The sequence below is a fragment of the Coregonus lavaretus genome (assembly GCF_964263955.1).
Source record: "Coregonus lavaretus genome assembly, contig: HAP1_SCAFFOLD_977, whole genome shotgun sequence".
In the NCBI taxonomy this organism is placed as follows: domain Eukaryota; kingdom Metazoa; phylum Chordata; class Actinopteri; order Salmoniformes; family Salmonidae; genus Coregonus; species Coregonus lavaretus.
In genome coordinates this window covers 137766-154367 of record NW_028159690.1, presented here as the reverse complement: position 1 = coordinate 154367, position 16602 = coordinate 137766, and the positions used below count along the sequence as shown (strand labels likewise).

The 16602-nt window shown below is 49.1% G+C and overlaps 1 protein-coding gene across 1 annotated transcript in view; it reads right to left on the bottom strand.

Moving 5' to 3' along the window:
• The window catches only part of LOC311122553 (myomesin-1-like), a gene marked incomplete at both ends in the record, with an annotated part of 117144 nt that overhangs the window by 19791 nt on the left and 80751 nt on the right, over nucleotides 1–16602 (bottom strand). Inside the window, 5 exons of the mRNA XM_084196899.1 lie at nucleotides 2555–2599; nucleotides 3406–3512; nucleotides 4676–4832; nucleotides 5437–5551; nucleotides 5743–5924. Coding sequence (XP_084053025.1) covers nucleotides 2555–2599; nucleotides 3406–3512; nucleotides 4676–4832; nucleotides 5437–5551; nucleotides 5743–5924 — 606 coding nt within the window. The remainder of the gene's footprint in view (nucleotides 1–2554; nucleotides 2600–3405; nucleotides 3513–4675; nucleotides 4833–5436; nucleotides 5552–5742; nucleotides 5925–16602) is intronic.

The following is a 16602-nucleotide window of genomic DNA, read 5'->3' as shown; positions in this document are numbered from 1 at the left end:
CAGAGTGAGAGGAGGAGAGACAGGGGGACAGAGTGAGAGGAAGAGAGACAGGGGACAGAGTCAGAACAGAGCGAGAGGAGGAGAGACAGGGGGACAGAGTCAGAACAGAGAGAGAGGAGGAGAGACAAGGGGAGAGAGTGAGAGGAGGAGAGACAGGGGGACAGAGTGAGAGGAGGAGAGACAGGGGGACAGAGTCAGAACAGAGAGAGAGGAGGAGAGACAAGGGGAGAGAGTGAGAGGAGGAGAGACAAGGGGAGAGAGTGAGAGGAGGAGAGACAGGGGGACAGAGTGAGAGGAGGAGAGACAGGGGGACAGAGTGAGAGGAGGAGAGACAGGGGGACAGAGTGAGAGGAAGAGAGACAGGGGACAGAGTCAGAACAGAATGAGATGGAGGTAGACAGGGGGACAGAGTCAGAACAGAGAGAGAGGAGGAGAGACAAGGGGAGAGAGTGAGAGGAGGAGAGACATGGGGTCAGAGAGAGAGAGGAGGAGAGACGGGGGGACAGAGTCAGAACAGAATGAGATGGAGGGGAGTGAGAGGGACAGAGTGAGAGGAGGAGGGACAGGGGGACAGAGTGAGAGGAAGAGAGACAGGGGACAGAGTGAGAGGAAGAGAGACAGGGGGACAGAGTGAGAGGAAGAGAGACATGGGGTCAGAGTGAGAGGAGGAGAGACGGGGGGACAGAGTGAGAGGAGGAGAGACAGGGGGTCAGAGTGAGAGGAGGAGAGACGGGGGGACAGAGCGAGAGGAGGAGAGACAGGGGGACAGAGTGAGAGGAGGAGAGACGGGGGGACAGAGCGAGAGGAGGAGAGACAGGGGGTCAGAGTGAGAGGAGGAGAAACAAGGGGAGAGAGTCAGAATAGAGAGAGAGGAGGGGAGACAGGGGGGACAGAGTGAGAGGAGGAGAGACAGGGGACAGAGTGAGAGGAAGAGAGACAGGGGACAGAGTGAGAGGAGGAGAGACAGGGGACAGAGTGAGAGGAGGAGAGACAGGGGACAGAGAGAGAGGAGGAGAGACATGGGACAGAGAGAGAGGAGGAGAGACGGGGGGACAGAGTGAGAGGAGGAGAGACAGGGGACAGAGTGAGAGGAGGAGAGACAGGGGACAGAGAGAGAGGAGGAGAGACGGGGGGACAGAGTGAGAGGAGGAGAGACGGGGGGACAGAGTGAGAGGAGGAGAGACAGGGGACAGAGAGAGAGGAGGAGAGACGGGGGGACAGAGTGAGAGGAGGAGAGACAGGGGGACAGAGTCAGAACAGAGTGAGAGGAGGAGAAACAAGGGGAGAGAGTCAGAATAGAGAGAGAGGAGGGGAGACATAGTGAGAGAATGAGAGACAGGGGGACAGAGTGAGAGGAAGAGAGACAGGGGGACAGAGTGAGAGGAAGAGAGACAGGGGGACAGAGTGAGAGGAGGAGAGACAGGGGGACAGAGTGAGAGGAGGAGAGACAGGGGGACAGAGTGAGAGGAGGAGAGACAGGGGGACAGAGTGAGAGGAGGAGAGACGGGGGAAGACAGGGGGACAGAGTCAAAACAGAGTGAAATGACGAGAGACAGGGGGACAGAGTCAGAACAGAGTGAGAGGAGGAGAAACAAGGGGAGAGAGTCAGAATAGAGAGAGAGGAGGGGAGACGGGGGGACATAGTGAGAGAATGAGAGACAGGGGGACAGAGTGAGAGGAAGAGAGACAGGGGGACAGAGTGAGAGGAAGAGAGACAGGGGGACAGAGTGAGTGGAGGAGAGACAGGGGGACAGAGTGAGAGGAGGAGAGACAGGGGGACAGAGTGAGAGGAGGAGAGACGGGGGAAGACAGGGGGACAGAGTCAAAACAGAGTGAAATGACGAGAGACAGGGGGACAGAGTCAGAACAGAGAGAGAGGAGGAGGGACAGGGGGACAGAGTCAGGACAGAGTGAGAGGAGGGGAGATAGAGGGACAGAGTGAGAGGAGGAGAGACAGGAGGACAGAGGGACAGAACAGAGTGAGAGGAAGAGAGAGACAAGGGGAGATAGTCAGAACAGAGTGAGAGGAAGAGAGAGACAAGGGGAGATAGTCAGAACAGAGTGAGAGGAAGAGAGACGTGGACAGAGTCAAAGGAGGAGTTACAGGGGGACAGAGTCAGAGGAAGCGAGACAGGGGGACAGAGTCAAAACAGACTGGGAGGAGGATAGACTACTGTATAGCTCCAGAGAGGAGACTGTCTAGATCAGAATAGTGTAGCACGGGAACGGAGTGGCGCAGTGGTCTAAGGCACTGCATCGCAGTGCTAGCTGTACCACTAGAGATCGTGGTTCGAATCCAGGCTCTGTCGTAGCCGGCCGTGACCGGGAGACCCATTGGGCGGCGCACAATTGGCCCAGCGTCGTCTAGGGTAGGAGAGGGAATGGCCGGCAGGGATGTAGCTCAGTTGGCAGAGCATGGCGTTTGCAACGCCAGGGTTGTGGGTTCGATTCCCACGGGGGGCCAGTATGAAAAATAAAAATAATGTATGCACTCACTAACTGTAAGTCGCTCTGGATGTAAATGTGGGAATCCTGGATAATGACGAATACTCACTGGGGAACTTGTGCTCGTGGCTGATATCCAGGAGACGCTTCAGACCTGTCAACCAAAAACATCACCAACAACATTGGTGACTGCCATGACTGTCAGCATCTCTTTCACACTTCTTCTCCTTACCCCTCCCTCTAATTTTCACATCTTCTCTCCCATCCCCCTCTCTGTCATTTTCACACCAAACACAATCATTTCCTGTTCCTGTTTCTTCCTACCTGACCCACCAACAGACATGAAGGAGATCATAATCATTAGATGACAGATGATTGTGTCCGGTCAGGGTTTACATCGTTGGTTTTCTACACCACAATAAGAACAACTCCATATACTGTAGGAGTTAAGGATATAAATCCTCTATCTGTGCATCGCTAAGAGTTAATGTGCCCCTACTCACCCCTAACCCCTAACCCCTACTCACCCCTAACCCCTAACCCCTAACCTCTGACGTCACTCCAACACTAACCCTAACAGTTAATGTGATGCAGCTGTTAGTAACTGGACCATGAAGAGAATTCATCACTCAGAAATACTCACCTCCCCCTACTCCCCCCTCCCCCTAGTCAACATACCCCTACTCCCCCCTCCCCCTACTCCCCCCTCCCCATACTCAACATACCCCTACCCCCCCCCCCTCCCCACTCCTCCCCCTACTCACCCCCCAATCCCTTGCCTCCTCCATCCAAGGATCTGAGGTCGCTCAGACCTGATCATATATATAATCTGAGACAGCAAGGAAGGACTGACTCACCCTCCTCAGTTAGAATGTATCTGACACAATCCCAATCCTAACCCCATCCCTAGCCCTACTCCTAGAAACTCATGTAGACCAGCGAAATGGGACAGGGACTCACCAGCCTCCGTAAGAGTGTAGCTGGCTGAGACTCCATCAGTGTTGGTGACCTCACAGGAGAAGATACCAAGGTCCTCCAAAGAGGGATCATTAAAGACCACTCTGGACCTGAGGAGACAGCATGACAAAGGGTTAGGCTCTGGACCTGAGGAGACAGCATGACAAAGGGTTAGGGTTAGGCTCTGGACCTGAGGAGACAGCATGACAAAGGGTTAGGCTCTGGACCTGAGGAGACAGCATGACAAAGGGTTAGGGTTAGGCTCTGGACCTGAGGAGACAGCATGACAAAGGGTTAGGGTTAGGCTCTGGACCTGAGGAGACAGCATGACAAAGGGTTAGGGTTAGGCTCTGGACCTGAGGAGACAGCATGACAAAGGGTTAGGGTTAGGCTCTGGACCTGAGGAGACAGATAGTATTTAAACAGAACTTACTTTCCCCCCTCTGTGACCATAGTATTTAAACATAACTTACTTTCCCCCCTCTGTGACCATAGTATTTAAACAGAACTTACTTTCCCCCCTCTGTGACCATAGTATTTAAACAGAACTTACTTTCCCCCCTCTGTGACCATAGTATTTAAACATAACTTACTTTCCCCCCTCTGTGACCATAGTATTTAAACAGAACTTACTTTCCTCCCTCTGTGACCATAGTATTTAAACAGAACTTACTTTCCCCCCTCTGTGACCATAGTATTTAAACAGAACTTACTTTCCCCCCTCTGTGACCATAGTATTTAAACAGAACTTACTTTCCCCCCTCTGTGACCATAGTATTTAAACATAACTTACTTTCCCCCCTCTGTGACCATAGTATTTAAACAGAACTTACTTTCCTCCCTCTGTGACCATAGTATTTAAACAGAACTTACTTTCCCCCCTCTGTGACCATAGTATTTAAACAGAACTTACTTTCCCCCCTCTGTGACCATAGTATTTAAACAGAACTTACTTTCCCCCCTCTGTGACCATAGTATTTAAACATAACTTACTTTCCCCCCTCTGTGACCATAGTATTTAAACAGAACTTACTTTCCTCCCTCTGTGACCATAGTATTTAAACAGAACTTACTTTCCCCCCTCTGTGACCATAGTATTTAAACAGAACTTACTTTCCCCCCTCTGTGACCATAGTATTTAAACATAACTTACTTTGCCCCCTCTGTGACCATAGTATTTAAACAGAACTTACTTTCCTCCCTCTGTGACCATAGTATTTAAACATAACTTACTTTCCTCCCTCTGTGACCATAGTATTTAAACAGAACTTACTTTCCTCCCTCTGTGACGATAGTGAGTCTGGAGGTGTCTGTCAGAGCCTTATAGTTCTTAGACCAGATGAACTTTGACCCCTCGGCCATATCAGAACACTCAAAGATCATGGAGATCACACCATCATCATCCACATCAAGTACTATCTCATGTGTACCTGGAGGGGGGGATACATGTTACATAGAGGAGAGAAGGGGAGAAAGAGAGAGAGAGATTATAGTCACATCAATAAAAGCACAAACTTTACATTTTAACGGACCTAGAATATTAGAACCAAGACCCCCTCATCGTCCACTGTACATAGAAATCCCCTGAGAGAGAGAGAAAAAGACAGAGAAAGACAGAGAGAAAGAGAGCGAGAAAGAGAGACAGAGAGAGATGGAGAGAGAGAGAGAAAGAGAGAGAGAGAGAAAGAGAGAGAGAATGAGAGAGAGAGAGAACGAGAGAGAGAACGAGAGAGAGAGAGAAAGAGAGAGAGAGAGAACGAGAGAGAGAGAGAGAACGAGAGAGAGAGAGAGAGAGAGAGAACGAGAGAGAGAGAGAACGAGAGAGAGAGAACGAGAGAGAGAGAGAGAGCGAGAACGAGAGAGAGCGAGAACGAGAGAGAGCGAGAGAGAGAGAGAGAGAGAGAGAGAGAGAGAGAGAGAGAGAACGAGAGAGAGAGAGAACGAGAGAGAGAGAGAGAGAGAGAGAGAGAGAGAGAACGAGAGAGAGAGAGAACGAGAGAGAGAGAGAGAGAGAGAATGTACTACTGTACACACCAGGCATGGTTAGAGCCAGAACAGGTCCTAACACAGCAGAAGTCTTTCCAACTCCAGCCAGGTTCTGAGCACGCAGCCTGAACACATAGGACCTGCCTGCAATCAGACCATTGACCTGGAGAACACACACAAGGAGGGAGAGGAACAACACACATAGCTGTTAGCTAACACACTACAACACTACTATCTGACTCGTCCTGAACTACTTGGAATGGATGGAACGCTGTGTTCTTCCCAAGGACCCTATAGAATGCTAGACAGGTATGGGTATAGACAGGGTCCTCTATGACAGATATACATCCTAACCTTCATGTACTTCAGCTTGATGGCCTTCTCATGTACTCCCTTCCAGACCTCCCCTGCCATGGCCTCCTTGATGTCCACATAGAAGCCGTTGACAGGAGTTCGGCCATCGAAGGTAGGAGTTTCCCACAGCAACACCAGGGAATTGTCACGCACCTCCAACACACGGAGACCATGGGGAACACCTGGAGAGACAGACAGGTAGACAGAGAGACAGGTATAGTAACTACCTGTCTCTCTACGGCTACCGACATAAAGGCTAACCTGAAGATGGTGCTGGCTAAGGCTAAAACTGGTGAGTGTAGAGAGTATAGGGATGTTGTTATCCACGTCGGCACCAAGGATGTTAGGATGAAACAGTCAGAGGTCACCAAGAGCAACATAGCTTCAGCGTGCAAATTAGCTAGAAAGATGTGTCGGCATCGAGTAATTGTCTCTGGCCCCCTCCCAGTTAGGGTGAGTGATGAGCTCTACAGCAGACTCGCACAACTTAATCGCTGGTTGTAAACTGTTTTCTGCCCCTCCCAAAAGTTGAATTGGTTGTCTTTCTGGGACCAAGCCTGGCCTGCTGAGGAGTGATGGACTCCATCCTAACTGGAGGGGTGCTACAGGACCAAGCCTGGCCTGCTGAGGAGTGATGGACTCCATCCTAACTGGAGGGGTGCTACAGGACCAAGCCTGGCCTGCTGAGGAGTGACGGACTCCATCCTAGCTGGAGGGGTGCTACAGGACCAAGCCTGGCCTGCTGAGGGGTGACGGACTCCATCCTAGCTGGAGGGGTGTTACAGGACCAAGCCTGACCTGCTGAGGAGTGACGGACTCCATCCTAGCTGGAGGGGTGCTACAGGACCAAGCCTGGCATGCTGAGGAGTGATGGACTCCATCCTAGCTGGAGGGGGGCTACAGGACCAAGCCTGGCCTGCTGAGGAGTGATGGACTCCATCCTAGCTGGAGGGGTGCTACAGGACCAAGCCTGGCCTGCTGAGGGGTGACGGACTCCATCCTAGCTGGAGGGGTGCTACAGGACCAAGCCTGGCCTGCTGAGGAGTGACGGACTCCATCCTAGCTGGAGGGGTGCTACAGGACCAAGCCTGGCCTGCTGAGGAGTGATGGACTCCATCCTAAATGGAGGGGTGCTACAGGACCAAGCCTGGCCTGCTGAGGAGTGACGGACTCCATCCTAGCTGGAGGGGTGCTCTCATCTTATCTATCAACATGGACAGGGCTCTAACTCTGCCACTAGCACAGTCAATGTAGTCAGCTCAGCTATCCCCATTGAGACCGTGTCTGTGCCTCGATCTAGGTTGAGCAAAACTAAACATGGCGGTGTTCGCCTTGGCAATCTCACTGGAATAAAGACCTCCTCCATTCCTGTCATTATTGAAAGAGATTGTGATATCTCACATCTCAAAATAGCACTACTTAATGTTAGATAAAATCAAATCAAATTTTATTGGCCACATTCGCCGAATACAACAGGTGTAGACATTAACGTGAAATGCTTACTTAAAGCCCTTAACCAACAATGCATTTATTTTTAAATAAAAAAGTAAAATAAAACAACAACAAAAAAGTGTTGAGAATAGAAGAGCAGAAGTCAAATAAAATAACAGTAGGGAGGCTATATATACAGGGGGTACCGTTGCAGAGTCAATGTGCGGGGGCACCGGCTAGTTGAGGTAGTTGAGGTAATATGTACATGTGGGTAGAGTTAAAGTGACTATGCATAAATAATTAACAGAGTAGCAGCAGCGTAAAAAGATGGGGTGGGGGTGGGGGGGCAGTGCAAATAGTCCGGGTAGCCATGATTAGCTGTTCAGGAGTCTTATGGCTTGGGGGTAGAAGCTGTTGAGAAGTATTTTGGACCTAGACTTGGCACTCCGGTACCGCTTGCCGTGCGGTAGCAGAGAGAACAGTCTATGACTAGGGTGGCTGGAGTCTTTGACAATTTTGAGGGCCTTCCTCTGACACCGCCTGGTATAGAGGTCCTGGATGGCAGGAAGCTTGGCCCCAGTGATGTACTGGGCCTTATGCACTACCCTCTGTAGTGCCTTGCGGTCGGAGGCCGAGCAGTTGCCATACCAGGCGGTGATGCAACCAGTCAGGATGCTCTCGATGGTGCAGCTGTAGAATTTTTTGAGGATCTGAGGACCCATGCCAAATCTTTTCAGTCTCCTGAGGGGGAATAGACTTTGTCGTGCCCTCTTCACGACTGTCTTGGTGTGTTTGGACAATGATAGTTTGTTGGTGATGTGGACACCAAGGAACTTGAAGCTCTCAACCTGTTCCACTACAGCCCTGTCGATGAGAATGGGGGTGTGCTCAGTCCTCATTTTTTTCCTATAGTCCACAATCATCTCCTTTGTCTTGGTCACGTTGAGGGAGAGGTTGTTATCCTGGCACCACACGGCCAGGTCTCTGACCTCCTCCCTATAGGCTGTCTCATCGTCGGTGATCAGGCCTACCACTGTTGTGTCGTCTGCAAACTTAATGATGGTGTTGGAGTCGTGCTTGGCCATGCAGTCATGGGTGAACAGGGAGTACAGGAGGGGACTGAGCACGCACCCCTGAGGGGCCCCCGTGTTGAGGATCAGTGTGGAAGACGTGTTGTTACCTATCCTTACCACCTGGGGGCAGCCCGTCAGGAAGTCCAGGATCCAGTTGCAGAGGGAAGTGTTTAGTCCCAGGATCCTTAGCTTAGTGATGAGCTTTGAGGGCACTATGGTGTTGAATGCTGAGCTGTAGTCAATTAATAGCATTCTCACGTAGGTGTTCCTCTTGTCCAGGTGGGAAAGGGCAGTGTGGAGTGCAATAGAGATTGCATCATCTGTGGATCTGTTGGGGCGGTATGCAAATTGGAGTGGGTCTAGGATTTCTGGGATAATGGTGTTGATGTGAGCCATGACCAGCCTTTCAAAGCACTTCATGGCTACAGACGTCAGTGCTACGTGTCAGTAGTCGTTTAGGCAGGTTACCTTAGTGTCCTTGGGCACGGGGACTATGATGGTCTGCTTGAAACATGTTGGTATTACAGACTCTGTCAGGGACAAGTTGAAAATGTCAGTGAAGACACTTGCCAGTTGGTCAGCACATGCTCGGAGTACACGTCCTGGTAATCCGTCTGGCCCTGCGGCCTTGTGAATGTTGACCTGCTTAAAAGTCTTACTCACATCGGCTACGGAGAGCGTGATCACATAGTCGTCCGGAACAGCTGGTGCTCTCATGCATGCTTCAGTGTTGCTTGCCTTGAAGCGAGCATAGAAGTGATTTAGCTCGTCTGGTAGGCTCGTGTCACTGGACAGCTCGCGGCTGTGCTTGCCTTTGTAGTCTGTAATAGTTTGCAAGCCCTGCCACATCCGACGAGCGTCAGAGCCGGTGTAGTACGATTCAATCTTAGTCCTGTATTGACTCTTTGCCTGTTTGATGGTTCGTCGGAGGGCATAGCGGGATTTCTTATAAGCGTCCGGGTTAGAGTCCCGCTCCTTGAAAGAGGCAGCTCTACCCTTTAGCTCAGTGCGGATGTTGCCTGTAATCCATGGCTTCTGGTTGGGGTATGTACAGTACAGTCACTGTGGGGACAACGTCATCGATGCACTTATTGACTTATAGTGACCCATGTGGTGTACTCCTCAATGCTATCTGAAGAATCCTGGAACATGTTCCAGTCTGTGCTAGCAAAACAGTCCTGTAGCTTAGCATCTGCGTCATCTGACCACCTTTTTATTAACGAGTTACTGGTGCTTCCTGCTTTAGTTTTTGCTTATAAGCAGGAATCAGGAGGATAGAGTTATGGTCAGATTTGCCAAATGGAGGGCGAGGGAGAGCTTTGTATGTGTCTCTGTGTGTGGAGTAAAGGTGGTCTAGAGTTATTTTTCCTCTGGTTACCAAAGAAACATTTCAATATTATCTCCCAGGAACCAGACAGTTATGACAGTCCCAAAACATATGAAACAGTTTTACATCGAACACAAGTAGGATCAAAATCAGACAATATTCTCCCAAGTTTAGCCCTGGACCGGTGGATACGGTGAATCACCATGAATTGGATGAGGCTGTGTGCTAAAAGAAGAAGTATGTATGCCAGGAGTCATCCCCAAGTTCCTCCCCCAAATCATTTTCCAAAAGAGCCTTTAAAGGCAACAAATATGGGTTCTGTAAGTCATTAATGATTGCATATACAGTATATCTGAAATTACACACTTAGGAAGCTTGTTTAACTCAATAATGCTCTTCATAGCTGTACTTGCAGGCTTAATGGGAAACTCAGATGTGTTCGCTCTAACCAAGTTCCTAGTCTAGAGATAGCGGAAGAAGTGGGATGGGGGAGGTTGTACTTTACCTATAGCTGAGCAAAATAGGCAAATGTATTATCAATTCATAATTGGGCGAGTGAGGAGAGACCTAGCGAGGAGAGACCTAGTGGGGAGAGGCCTAGTGGGGAGAGGCCTAGTGGGGAGATGCCCAGTGAGGAGAGGCCTAGTGGGGAGAGGCCTAGTGGGGAGAGGCCTAGTGGGGAGAGGCCCAGTGGGGAGAGGCCTAGTGAGGAGAGGCCCAGTGGGGAGAGGGCCAGTGAGGAGAGGCCCAGTGAGGAGAGGCCTAGTGAGGAGAGGCCTAGTGGGGAGAGGCCTAGTGGGGAGAGGCCTAGTGAGGAGAGGCCCAGTGGGGAGAGGCCTAGTGGGGAGAGGCCTAGTGGGGAGAGGCCCAGTGGGGAGAGGGCCAGTGAGGAGAGGCCTAGTGAGGAGAGGCCCAGTGAGGAGAGGCCTAGTGAGGAGAGGCCTAGTGGGGAGAGGCCCAGTGAGGAGAGGCCTAGTGAGGAGAGGCCCAGTGGGGAGAGGGCCAGTGAGGAGAGGCCTAGTGAGGAGAGGCCCAGTGAGGAGAGGCCTAGTGAGGAGAGGCCTAGTGAGGAGAGGCCTAGTGGGGAGAGGCCCAGTGAGGAGAGGCCTAGTGAGGAGAGGCCTAGTGAGGAGAGGCCCAGTGGGGAGAGGGCCAGTGAGGAGAGGCCTAGTGAGGAGAGGCCCAGTGAGGAGAGGCCTAGTGAGGAGAGGCCTAGTGGGGAGAGGCAGAGTGGGGAGAGGGCCAGTGAGGAGAGGCCTAGTGAGGAGAGGCCCAGTGAGGAGAGGCCTAGTGAGGAGAGGCCTAGTGGGGAGAGGCAGAGTGGGGAGAGGGCCAGTGAGGAGAGGCCTAGTGAGGAGAGGCCCAGTGAGGAGAGGCCTAGTGAGGAGAGGCCTAGTGGGGAGAGGCCCAGTGAGGAGAGGCCTAGTGGGGAGAGGCCTAGTGGGGAGAGGCCCAGTGGGGAGAAGGCCAGTGGGGAGAGGGCCAGTGAGGAGAGGCCTAGTGAGGAGAGGCCCAGTGAGGAGAGGCCTAGTGAGGAGAGGCCTAGTGGGGAGAGTTCCAGTGAGGAGAGGCCCAGTGAGGAGAGGCCTAGTGAGGAGAGGCCTAGTGAGGAGAGGCCCAGTGGGGAGAGGGCCAGTGAGGAGAGGCCTAGTGAGGAGAGGCCTAGTGGGGAGAGGCCTAGTGAGGAGAGGCCCAGTGAGGAGAGGGCCAGTGAGGAGAGGCCCAGTGGGGAGAGGCCTAGTGGGGAGAGGCCTAGTGGGGAGAGGCCCAGTGAGGAGAGGCCCAGTGAGGAGAGGCCCAGTGGGGAGAGGCCCAGTGGGGAGAGGCCTAGTGGGGAGAGGCCTAGTGAGGAGAGGCCCAGTGAGGAGAGGGCCAGTGAGGAGAGGCCCAGTGGGGAGAGGCCTAGTGGGGAGAGGCCTAGTGGGGAGAGGCCCAGTGAGGAGAGGCCCAGTGGGGAGAGGCCCAGTGGGGAGAGGCCTAGTGGGGAGAGGCCTAGTGGGGAGAGGCCTAGTGAGGAGAGGCCTAGTGAGGAGAGGCCCAGTGAGGAGAGGCCCAGTGAGGAGAGGCCTAGTGAGGAGAGGCCCAGTGGGGAGAGGCCCAGTGGGGAGAGGCCCAGTGAGGAGAGGCCTAGTGGGGAGAGGCCTAGTGAGGAGAGGCCCAGTGAGGAGAAGCCTAGTGGGGAGAGGCCCAGTGAGGAGAGGCCTAGTGAGGAGAGGCCTAGTGGGGAGAGGCCTAGTGGGGAGAGGCCTAGTGAGGAGAGGCCTAGTGGGGAGAGGCCTAGTGGGGAGAGGCCTAGTGAGGAGAGGCCTAGTGGGGAGAGACCCAGTGAGGAGAGGCCTAGTGAGGAGAGGCCCAGTGAGGAGAGGCCTAGTGAGGAGAGGCCTAGTGGGGAGAGGCCTAGTGGGGAGAGGCCTAGTGGGGAGAGGCCTAGTGAGGAGAGGCCCAGTGGGGAGAGGCCCAGTGGGGAGAGGCCCAGTGTAGCCTCCTGTAGCCCAGTAGTATGTCTGATCATCTGTAGCCCAGTAGTATGTCTGATCATCTGTAGCCCAGTAGTATGTCTGATCATCTGTAACCCAGTAGTATGTCTGATCATCTGTAACCCAGTAGTATGTCGGATCATCTGTAACCCAGTAGTATGTCTGATCATCTGTAACCCAGTAGTATGTCGGATCATCTGTAACCCAGTAGTATGTCGGATCATCTGTAGCCCAGTAGTATGTCTGATCATCTGTAACCCAGTAGTATGTCGGATCATCTGTAACCCAGTAGTATGTCTGATCATCTGTAACCCAGTAGTATGTCTGATCATCTGTAACCCAGTAGTATGTCTGATCATCTGTAACCCAGTAGTATGTCTGATCATCTGTAACCCAGTAGTATGTCTGATCATCTGTAGCCCAGTAGTATGTCTGATCATCTGTAGCCCAGTAGTATGTCTGATCATCTGTAACCCAGTAGTATGTCTGATCATCTGTAACCCAGTAGTATGTCTGATCATCTGTAGCCCAGTAGTATGTCTGATCATCTGTAGCCCAGTAGTATGTCTGATCATCTGTAGCCCAGTAGTATGTCTGATCATCTGTAGCCCAGTAGTATGTCTGATCATCTGTAGCCCAGTAGTATGTCTGATCATCTGTAACCCAGTAGTATGTCTGATCATCTGTAACCCAGTAGTATGTCTGATCATCTGTAACCCAGTAGTATGTCTGATCATCTGTAGCCCAGTAGTATGTCTGATCATCTGTAACCCAGTAGTATGTCTGATCATCTGTAGCCCAGTAGTATGTCTGATCATCTGTAGCCCAGTAGTATGTCTGATCATCTGTAACCCAGTAGTATGTCTGATCATCTGTAACCCAGTAGTATGTCTGATCATCTGTAACCCAGTAGTATATCTGATCATCTGTAGCCCAGTAGTATGTCTGATCATCTGTAACCCAGTAGTATGTCTGATCATCTGTAGCCCAGTAGTATGTCTGATCATCTGTAGCCCAGTAGTATGTCTGATCATCTGTAACCCAGTAGTATGTCTGATCATCTGTAACCCAGTAGTATGTCTGATCATCTGTAGCCCAGTAGTATGTCTGATCATCTGTAGCCCAGTAGTATGTCGGATCATCTGTAACCCAGTAGTATGTCTGATCATCTGTAACCCAGTAGTATGTCTGATCATCTGTAGCCCAGTAGTATGTCTGATCATCTGTAACCCAGTAGTATGTCTGATCATCTGTAGCCCAGTAGTATGTCTGATCATCTGTAACCCAGTAGTATGTCTGATCATCTGTAACCCAGTAGTATGTCTGATCATCTGTAACCCAGTAGTATGTCTGATCATCTGTAACCCAGTAGTATGTCTGATCATCTGTAACCCAGTAGTATGTCTGATCATCTGTAGCCCAGTAGTATGTCTGATCATCTGTAACCCAGTAGTATGTCTGATCATCTGTAACCCAGTAGTATGTCTGATCATCTGTAACCCAGTAGTATGTCTGATCATCTGTAACCCAGTAGTATGTCTGATCATCTGTAACCCAGTAGTATGTCTGATCATCTGTAGCCCAGTAGTATGTCTGATCATCTGTAACCCAGTAGTATGTCGGATCATCTGTAACCCAGTAGTATGTCTGATCATCTGTAACCCAGTAGTATGTCTGATCATCTGTAGCCCAGTAGTATGTCTGATCATCTGTAACCCAGTAGTATGTCGGATCATCTGTAACCCAGTAGTATGTCTGATCATCTGTAACCCAGTAGTATGTCGGATCATCTGTAACCCAGTAGTATGTCTGATCATCTGTAGCCCAGTAGTATGTCTGATCATCTGTAACCCAGTAGTATGTCGGATCATCTGTAACTCAGTAGAATGTCTGATCATCTGTAACCCAGTAGTATGTCTGATCATCTGTAACCCAGTAGTATGTCTGAATATATTTTTGAATAAAAATGGGTAAACATTGAAATAAATATAAAAATGTGAGCAACACATTCATTGACATGACATTAACCCTTCCAATAAGAGAAAGAGGGAGAGACTTCAAAAAAGTAGTAGACGTTTGAAACTATCTGCTAGAGCAGTGATTCTCATTTTGTCGCGAGAGGATTTGAGTGGGTCACGGGAGTCTGAGTTAAATTATTATTATTATTATTATTATTATTATTATTATTATTATTATTATTATTATTCAAGGAAAAACTACTCCAGTCTAAACTTAAACCAGGTAGAAAGTGTGTAGAAATGATAATGAATTTACATATTTTAATGATTTAATCTCAACAATCTTTATTCAATCACAGTATTTTCAATGTAGAGCTATTAGCAGCACCATTTATGTTGATATTATGGTCTCAAACCAGTGAGTTTATTAACATTCTTCATAAAAAATATGGGCAACATTTTATTATTGACAATGAAAGAGGTGGGAATGTTGGTCCCTTGGCATATAATTGCTACATTTACTATCAATACAGAATGAAAAATAGTTTTCCAGATTGTATTTTGGCGATAATTTTTTGCAAGGCAAAACCAGTTCAGAACCACTGTGGTAGAGCAACAATGTTTGCCTTAAAGGTCATGAACGGTCAAAATCATGTTTTTATGATATTTGAAGGAAACCAGATCAAAGTATAATGACTAAAGTCTGAAAAATGACTGTTGCTTCTACAATGATAAAGTTTGATCATAAAGTTACTGTTCCCCTCCCCCATGTCAAACACTTAGATTCAATATTAAGGGGACATCACGTTAACTCTCATTTGAATATACCAATGGTAACATGATATTCTCTTACCTAATTTAAATAAGTACCGCCTTGTAACCAACATCGGAGAAGGCGTGTTTGCAGAGGGGCGTGGTTTACATAGCTAGATAGCTACTCTACTGGTGACAGAATGTGACTGTAGGGAAGGGTTTTCCAAACTCGGGACCCCAAGGGGTGCACGTTTCGGTTTTTGCACTAGCATTACACAGCTGATTCAAATAATCAACTAATCATCAAGCTTTAATCATTTGAATCAGCTGTGTAGTGGGACCAGCAATAACCTCAGAATCTACAAAGGGGGTAGATTTATGAACCAAAATGGCAGCATCTCTTGATTTACTGAAAGTTAGAGAGGAACAACTGACAAACCCAGTCCTTGCAAATCCTAAAGTGGTCACGTCCCAAAGTGAGTCTCCTGTAGAAATGAAACATCAAACCCAGTCCTTGCAAATCCTAAAGTGGTCACGTCCCAAAGTGAGTCTCCTGTAGAAATGAAACATTTGCGTTCAAACCCTTTAAAATGTGTCAGAGTTGTTGGCCCTTTTGACGTTCCACGAAATGTAATTGATGGTATTATTTTGGCCACCCTGAGCACCCCCGTTAGACACACCTGTCATCAGAGCAGAGCGAAACCCCAGGATAACTAGTCTCAGAGAAATAATGTAAGATTATATAAGATACATTTCACCTCTATATCTGACATGGTACAGGTGTCTTATTGTTTTAGGCCCATAACCATGTGTGTGTGAGGTGTATACTTTTGTTTCAAAGTAGATTTGTTTAAGACTACCAAGAAACACTCTGTGTGACCCTGACTTAAAAGGTTAAAGTAGCGTTCTGTGATAGTGAATCAACAAGCTAAAAATACAAAATTAGAAAAGCATCACTAAAAATGTATAAATTGTGTCCCCAGTTTTATAAAGGGTATTGAGAGAGGAAAATATAAATAAATAAACTGTATCGAGGCCAAAAACCTCTCATTTAAAGTAAGCAAATTGCAGTAAAACGACCAAAACCACAAAACTGCGTATGTGCAACATTGAAAGTTTGCTGGGTCTAAATGACATTCAAAACATACAACGTTGAAGTGACGACCAAAAAAAAAAAAACTTGGAGCCTCGACACATTTACTGTTTACTGGGTCATTTACTGTTTACTGGGTCATTTACTGTTTACTGGGTCGTGAATAAATAAATAAACAACCCTAAATGTTGTCATGTGAATGAGACAGTACGTAAACCCATACATTTAATGAACACAGTTGGAGCAAACGGAAATCACGTCAGAGGCCCTCTTGAATGGATTTTCTGACCGATGCATGCTACATTTGGTTCGGTTTGGAGTCCGCGGACCAATGCATGCTACATTTGGTTCGGTTTAGGTCCGCGGACCGATGCATGCTACATTTGGTTAGGTTTGGGGCTCGAGTATAGGGTAAGGTTAGGGTATAGGGTAAGGTTAGGGTATAGGGTAAGGTTAGGGTATAGGGTAAGGTTAGGTATAGGGTAAGGTTAGGGTATAGGGTAAGGTTAGGTATAGGGTAAGGTTAGGGTATAGGGTATAGGGTAAGGTAAGGGTATAGGGTAAGGTTAGGGTATAGGGTAAGGTTAGGTATAGGGTAAGGTTAGGGTATAGGGTAAGGTTAGGGTATAGGGTAAGGTTAGGTATAGGGTAAGGTTAGGGTATAGGGTAAGGTAAGGGTAAGGTTAGGGTAAGGTTAGGGTATAGGGTAAGGTTAGGGTATAGGGTAAGGTTAGGGTATAGGGTAAGG